Below are 8,072 nucleotides of genomic sequence, written 5' to 3'. Positions count from 1 at the left end.
TATAGTAACTGTTATGTAGGAATTTCCCTAACCAAATATTATCCGCTTTTTATTGCAAATATCTTGCAAATATTCTGCTGCAATTTGGAACTGTATGTAATTTATATATATATATATATATATATATATATATATATATATATAGTATTTATATGTATATATCTGTGTGCGTGTATATATATTAATATACATACATATAAACATATATTTATGTATATATATATATATATGTATATACAGAGTAATGATGATACATAGATATATAGGAGGGTAGACAGACAGACAGATAGAGACCAACAGTTCAGTCCATACATAGGCATGCATAACTTTTTTGATTATGATTGAAACATCCATTTGTAGAAATGGCACCATAACATGGGCACAGTTACGAAGAATCAGTAATAAGGATTGCGATGTCGGCCTATCTGTTGTGCGATACGCTGCATTACATTATATTTTATATATAAATATTTAAAATTTACAGGGCCAAAGGTAAGTGTTAAGCAGATGTCAAATTATTGCCAAAATTGCCTCATAAAAAATTGTGTTGCTCCCAATTTTTTAGTTACTTTGTTCTACATATAGAAAATAAAATGCTCTATCACTCAAATGGAAATACATACACCCATGGTAATTATATTATTTACACAACATTGCAAGATGCTATATATTCCCCATTATACAGCGTGCTACTTCTTAATTAGTTAGAATGAAATATTAAAATAGATAATGTATGTTTGTCCATTCATAAACAATACATTTCATTACAATAAGGAGGATAAAAGCTAGTAAATATAGATTATAATAAATTGATAATGCTACTCAGAATAATGATGCATCTTTTGAATTTTGTATGACCTACATGGTTACTCTAAAATAAATTCATTACTTTGTGAAAATAACTTCTATAAACTTCTATATATTGCAAATGAGAATAATTTGCATACCTATCAAATAAATGATAGGAATAAATAGCAATAAAAACACAGCAATTGCCTTCCCTGCCTATAGTTACAGGCCTGGGATGCTTAGCTTCAATAAAGAAAAAGGCTCTTAGAGTTATATCCTGAATAAAACAAATGTCATAGATACAACATTTTTATTGATCTACAAATCTATACAATGAAATATGCAAGAGGCTTTCAGCTTTGTGGTTCATATCATTTAAATATTACCTGTCACGTAGAAGGAGGAAATACAGCGGTAGCTGTTCTGGGCAGGCAGAAGGCAAAGATAATAACTATAAATTGAATCCATTAATACAGCTTTTCTATATTAGGGATGTGCTCCCCTACTAAGGATTATTGTTTTTTTTTCACATCACATACTGACCATACTTGCTCCTTACTATAAGACAGAGGTTAATTTACCATACTGTTGTTATCACTACATTGGGATTCAATTGATACTTTTGTGACCATTTCCTAAAAATGGTTCTACAGATGCACTGTATCTATGGCATACTCTCCTTTCCTGTAAGGATGAATAATGCATTTAGTCTTTCAGCAAAGCCTTGTCATATTCTTGTAAGAGCAAAGACTTCTGGGAGTCTAAAACTCTACTATTAGGAGGGCTGCTTAGTCATACCAACTGCTCATTGTCACCATGAGACTAACATTTTTCTCAAGAATCCCTTGCTAACTTTTTCAAGATAGCAAATCACTGCACTTAGCACTTTGGACAGTAATGTCAAGTACCCATTCACCAATGTTAGTGGACATATGTGTGTGACACTAGAAAGTAGTAAACTATTTCCAGTAGTTTTAAATGATGTTTTGCCCCTCCCCAAGGAATATGGATTATGGTAGGGAAGGAGCTTGTGCGCTGTCCATTGTGATGGTTCTGGAATTCTCAGACACTTGTAAAGGTGGATCCTTGAGAAAGAAGCAAGTATAGAGGAATGATGAAGATGTCAGCCTCTGGTGGAGGATTCTGCTGCAATTGTGTGACACTGCCACAATTGACATCTCTATATGGAAGGAGACACCTGACAATGGAGGGCATAGGCGCTTTCCACTTGCTCCAGTCTCAAGTCAAAAGAGTGTGCACTCAAGCAAAGACTTGAAAAGAAGACAGCTTTAATCGATAAGCTTTACTTTGCTTTACAGCTATATACGTTTATCGTATTGGTCAACCTAATTTACATCTCAGCACCCTGAAAAGAAAAAAAAAAAAGAAAAGAAAAGGATATCAAGAAATACACAAACAACACAAAACGAAATAGGTAATTCCAATCGTGCAAATGTCGCTTGTTTGTATAAAGCACTTCTTGACACAGTCATGTCCAGAAATCCAAAAAATATACATTACTGAGACTGAAGCCATTCGTTTCTTAAGGCTATACAAACACTAAAAGAAGCATTGCAAGGACACGGATTTGGAATCTTCTCTTTTGTGATGCCTCCTATCAACTGTGTGTGGGTCCGATTACTTGTCTCAGAACAACAACAAAAAGTCAATGATCCCAACAATAAATTCCGATATTGACTTTACAATCACAGGTACAAATTGCTCAGGTCGATAATTTCATTTATCCTAAAGATCACTGTCGTCTAAAACTAATTAGAGGAGCAGTTTCCCAAGGAAATGTCAATATCATAGTAAATATTTTACCTAGAAGAGAATTCTTTCTTCTACAGAGAAAATCTGGGAGGGATGTTGGAGATTAGATCTTGTTCCACCACATTAATGGCTATATGGACTGTCCGATCTTTGCTGTTCTCTCATTATAATGGAAACACTAAAAAGCCAGAGAAGGTCGAATATTTCCAGCCTCCCATGAGGTTGCCTCTATCCAGTCTTAGGTGAACTTTATCAGCTCTCTCCATATGCAGCAGCACCCCATTACTGGCCGCTTCTCTGGTAACATCCTGATCCCCAGCAAAGGCTGAAATTACCGGGTAGTTATTTTGCATCAGACTTACCTGGAAAAGAAAAGAAAGAATAAACAGGATCATTTATTGAAAAGATGTTATGAAATTTGCCTACCCTATGTATCAGTTAAATAGTTAATTTCACATGATCGGCTATTTGGCTATATGGTTATCAGAGGAATATGGGCTTTTCTATTTCCATTCCTCAGTTCATCGATCAATGTACAGAACATCTAAACTCGGTCCAATTATTTCCATTAATGTGGGTATATGACATTAAGGTTATATAGTGGTGTTTTGTCTTCTTCCATATGTACCATTAAAACACAATATAAAAAAATAATCCTGGTCTATTCTAGTAGAATATGAAATCACTCACCTGGATAGTCTGTCTGTTGTACACTTTGACCACATGAAAACTGAAGCTATAGATTCCTTTTCTTGGGGCTACAAATGCACTGGATGCAAGGTCAAAATGGTTCCCAATATTTACTAGCACCTAGAAAAAGGTGAAGATGTAAGTTGTAAATCATGATGGTGCTCTGTGGTGTGAAGGAGCAACACTGTGACAGCCACTGTCGTCTTTATAAATCACACTTGGTCTGTGAAGGCTACTCGTGGAGCGTTTCATGGAGTTTTTTTGCAACTCTAAAAGCCAATCAATCTCCTGGTCTATATTAAAGTGGAAAACCAAGGTGCTGGAACAGACTGGCAATTCATTACTTTAACTGATGTTTAAACATACTGATAAATGTTAGCTAGGAAACTGGCAATGTAAGGGTAAAAGGGGATCATTCTAAAAATATATCAAAACACAAGCTCAAAAGAATAGGTGATTTTACTACATCTACATACTATGGGATTAGATTTCTGCATCTCCATTTGTCGGCCGGTAAAGTGTGAAGGGGGCTTCCACTATTTTATAGAGGCACTTTTTTGTGACCCTCAAGCACAGAGTATATGCAGGGGTTAAAAAAATATCCTAATTTAACTAAATTCTCCTTTGCCCAATCACAGGAAGATGTTAGAGAATTATTACTAGGAAAGGAAAACTTTCCGACAATAATTACTAATATCCTTACTGATTAATCAGCATAATTTAGAGTGAACCCAAAGTAAATGCATCACAAAGAACATGTCTAATACATTGGTTCCTTTGTACTTGTGGATCAGACTATTGAAAACTATTCAGAAGAAAATAAAGAAGATGCTATATAAAATGCCCGAATTCCTGGCAATAAAGAATGGATGGTGCAGCATGTTACATTGGGTGCATATAAACACATTTTTAACAAGAAGAGTATAATAGTATATTAAAACTAAGTCTAAATACAAAGTGAACTGATTTATAATATTAATATGGAAATTATTGTCATTACAGTAGAAGATAAAAGATGCCTTATTTATTAAGCAAATGCTTCAAAAGGGATATTTCTTGCCATTTACTGAGAAAATAACAATTTCCATTATTGTGTCATTCACTGTATTGGTGTTTCCACACATCATATATCATGAACAGACATACGAATAGACTCTCGGATTAGCTCATCTCTTCCCTGCCTTCTCAATCAAAAGATCATTGGGGAAAGTACATTTTTCAAAAGGAACGATGATGGAAGACAAGGAAACTTTAGGAAAGTCATAGGCGAACTATCAAGCTGTCAAGATGAAAATTGTGGGTTGGTGGCATGTCATCGCTTTTTGCACTTATCCAGCTAAAGCTCTGCACAAATTGTGTCACTTGAAGTCTGCGCTGCTACAGATCTATTCTAGAGATCTAGTCTACAGATCTGACCTATAGCCACTTGTATGGGCCAAGTATCATTACATTTTATTGCAAAAAGGCTTATTTAATGCATAATTATTGTTGCATTCATTCTTTTTTTAAAGTCCATATTGCGACACAGGCATTTAATGAGCTTTGATAATAGACTGAGAGCGTAATCAACTCAATATGAGTGTGAATATGACCATATACTGTGCATCATTGCAATATGTTATAATAGTTCAATATACCTGATCGAAATAAATAGTCATGGTGCGGTTACTCATCTCAGAGGGCTCATGGTTGGTGTTCCTAATAGCAGAGAAAGCCACTTTGGCACTTCCAGAACGCACTGATATACCCAAAGACGATGTAATTGCTCCATCTGAAGATGGGTTGGAATCACAGACCACCAGGCACTTTCCTTCCAGCACGATGGGTTCTGTGTCATTCTGAGCATTGACTGTAGGTGGCGCCTGCAACATCAGCACCATGGACAGCAGCACTTTAGCAACTCTCGGGAAGCTCTGCTCCCACTTCAAAGGCTTCGCCGCAGCTCTTCTCTCTCCTGCAGCATTGCCCCATAGATCCATCCTGCCACAGCAATGAGCTGGCAGCCTGGCACTCCAGATGATGCTCTTGCTAGTCTTCAGTCGCCTATAGTCCCCTGCTTGGCTTCTCTTGCTCAGTTTGCTCGTTGTGCTGAACCTTTAAATAAAAGTACAATTGCATTACTGGAAACGTGTTACCTTTTCAGCTGTTTCATATCTAGACCTAAGAGGTGACTGACTGCATCAGTACTATTGCTTGTCATATTATTATATATATATATATCAGATATCACACTGTGACTCCATGGTCAATGCCATCACAATACAGCTTTCATGAGCTTAGAGGATTTGTACACTCAAACTCTATTAAAACCACACTTATGATGAATTTCTCCATGGATGACCCAGACCTTCTCCTGGCTGATAAACTTTTCAGCCCCTTGCTCTTGTGACCTGATTTAAAGGCCAGTTACAGTAGTTGTCCTTTTGCTGTACATGCCCAGGAAGAAAATCAATGAACTCCAAATAATCACTGTCAAAAACTAAAACAAATCAATTTTCTAAAGAAATCTATCTGTGGTGCTGAAAGAAAGCTGGCTAGCCGTATGACACCCTTAACAAGTCACATCCTGAACTTCAAGGTTACCTATACAAGCCCAAATTACAGCATATACACTGCCAATGATACAATAAAGAAAAGTGTTACCTGGAAGGTCCATTGTGTGACAGTGGCAATCAGGCTGGCTGCTAGCTTGCCTATGAAGTTGTATTGCTTAGACACAAGAGCTGGGGTTGTGCTGGCAAACACACAGCAAAACAGGAGTCTCCTCATTCTCGCCCGCCCATAGCTAATAGTCTCTATCTCCCTCCTCTCCCTCCTCTCCCTCTCTCTGCCTCTCGATCTCCTTCTCCCTCCCTTGACTTACTTTACATAGCTGTCATTTCCTCTCCCACTCTTTCCCCCTTATTGAGTTCATGTTTTTTTTTTGCAGCTTTGCACATATTATCCTCCTGATATTCACATGGTCACTTATTATTATCTATAAAGAGATCACTAGGGGGAATTCTGTAGGTTGCAAAAGCAATTTCTATGGTAGGCACAGCATACAAACAAGAATCAATAATCATTCACAAGACACAAATAATATGTTATGGCCACACTGCTGACCCTAGCACTGATCAAGTAATAGGTCAGGGCAATTATAGGCATTGATAATCAGTGCAATGGAAATGTTTTCTATTTTTGGCAATGTATAAAGAATGCTGAATATGGAACTGTTATCGCCCAAGCACAATGCTTCATTGTTCGTTTTGGCAAATGACTTATTTATCAGGACTATTGAACCTTCTGTTACTTTCCAATTAAATGGAAAAGCTGTGTAAGACTCAGTCATTGATGGTTTAGTGGCGACATCTAGTGTTAGAAATTGGCAATTAGAGTTAAATGTGCCTCTTGGTGTTTGAGTGGGGAAGTTCTAATCCTTAATTAAGTCTTTTCCCCAATGCGAAAAGAGCCTATAGCTTCATTGCAGCCATTATGATGTATGTTGCAGTCAGTCCTATCATTTGTTATAACTGTCTGCAGGTTTCACCCACCACAGCGGGATGTATCATTGCCCTGTGCTAAATGAGTTTGAGCCTATAATGTCCTTAAGTATTTAAGAGCTGGAAAAACAAACGTAGGAGAGAGTCCTTGAATAAATACGCCAGCAGTTCTCTTCACAGAATCCTCAGCACATTTATTAGCTACCACAGACATCGTCAAACAAGCAGAAATAGGAGAATTCAGACACGACCTAAAGGTGACATAGCCACAAAGATTTGGCCATGATCTGAAGAACATTTTCATCAAAACATTCATCTTTAAATCATGTTTTCAATTATCATACCACTTCATGTAAAAGCCGTTCTCCATTCTGATTTAACTCTTGCACTGCCCCAACATTCAGATAAATGCTAAACATTAGACTTCAGTGGAAACAATACATGACAAGTTGCAATTAAAATGACATATTAAGAGTCCATATCTTATAAATAATCACCTCTTATCTCTCTGACCAATCCTAATTAGTAAGATCAGAAGAGTTAAGCCCCCCACACACTTCAGATGAATGTCAGCAGCCATCTAGACCAAATCTCCCATACACAGGAGCGATGAGCGCTCCTGTTTTCTCTCCTGTGATCTCTCGTTCCTGTGTTCTCTCCTATGGTATCTCGCTCCTGTATTCTCTCCTCGGTTCTCTCGCTCTTGTGTTATGTCCCTTAGAATTAAAAGGATTGTCAGTCCGAAATCATCTATCAGGAGAGACGAGGGGGCCCTCAAACACATTAGTTGTGTCGATATTGGAGGTGTCTGCCAAGATTATTCAAATGTGTATTGGAGTCTTTACAGTACTTTTAATATTAAAGGGTATACCCGGGACTAATTTTTTTTTTTTTACTATGGGCCTAAGAACTTACGGGCAGGTAGTTGTCAACTACCTACCTGTTCTGCCCACCGCCGATTTCTGCCAGCTCAGAGAGGTCATAGACCACTCCTGACTGTGATTCTGCAGTTTATGGTGATGTCACGTTGAAAGAGAAGCTGCTTCTCTACCGATCTGCTCTGTTGATGGGGCGTGATTGCCGATGTCATGCTGATTGCAGGAAGCTGGCTGTCAACCAGCACGACATCGGCCGTCATGGCCCATCTACAGAGCAGCCCCGAAGAGCTGCTCTGTTGACGTGAAGCTGCAGAATTGGCGGCAGGAGCGGTCCGTGACCACTCTGAGCTGGTGCTGGGTAGAACAGGTTGGTAGTTAGCAACTATCTGCCTGTTTGTTCTTAGGCCCATAGTAAAAAAAATGAAATAGTCCCTAAAAACCTTTTTAAATATTTTCAACT

At 37.8% G+C, this 8,072-nt stretch overlaps 1 protein-coding gene across 1 annotated transcript; it reads right to left on the bottom strand.

Annotated features, from left to right (window-relative positions):
* Positions 1–1,085: 1,085 nt before the first annotated feature.
* Positions 1,086–6,071, bottom strand: CBLN2 (cerebellin 2 precursor). Its single transcript, XM_073678957.1, has 4 exons — positions 5,896–6,071; positions 4,890–5,346; positions 3,253–3,372; positions 1,086–2,924 (listed from the first exon to the last, which is right to left on the bottom strand). Exons 2-4 carry the CDS (start codon positions 5,229–5,231, stop codon positions 2,727–2,729), a joined length of 660 nt encoding a protein of 219 aa, XP_073535058.1. The 5' UTR covers positions 5,232–5,346; positions 5,896–6,071; the 3' UTR covers positions 1,086–2,726.
* Positions 6,072–8,072: the final 2,001 nt, after the last annotated feature.

The sequence above is a fragment of the Phyllobates terribilis genome, unplaced genomic scaffold, assembly GCF_046119375.1.
Source record: "Phyllobates terribilis strain yellow unplaced genomic scaffold, ASM4611937v1 Scaffold_4__5_contigs__length_816908805, whole genome shotgun sequence".
NCBI classification, from domain to species: Eukaryota; Metazoa; Chordata; class Amphibia; order Anura; family Dendrobatidae; genus Phyllobates; species Phyllobates terribilis.
The sequence above is the reverse complement of the archived record's forward strand: the minus strand, read 5'-3'. Positions and strand labels throughout refer to the sequence as shown.

Bases quoted from the DNA above. Each gene is read 5' to 3' on its own strand.
- CBLN2 (XM_073678957.1), bottom strand. From the start codon at position 5,231: ATGGATCTATGGGGCAATGCTGCAGGAGAGAGAAGAGCTGCGGCGAAG. The intron at 3,373-4,889 runs GTATATTGAACT...ACCTTTTTCTAG, and splicing joins TGACTATTTATTTCGATCAG to GTGCTAGTAAATATTGGGAA. The intron at 2,925-3,252 runs GTGAGTGATTTC...TTTCTTTTCCAG, and splicing joins ACAACAGACAGACTATCCAG to GTAAGTCTGATGCAAAATAA.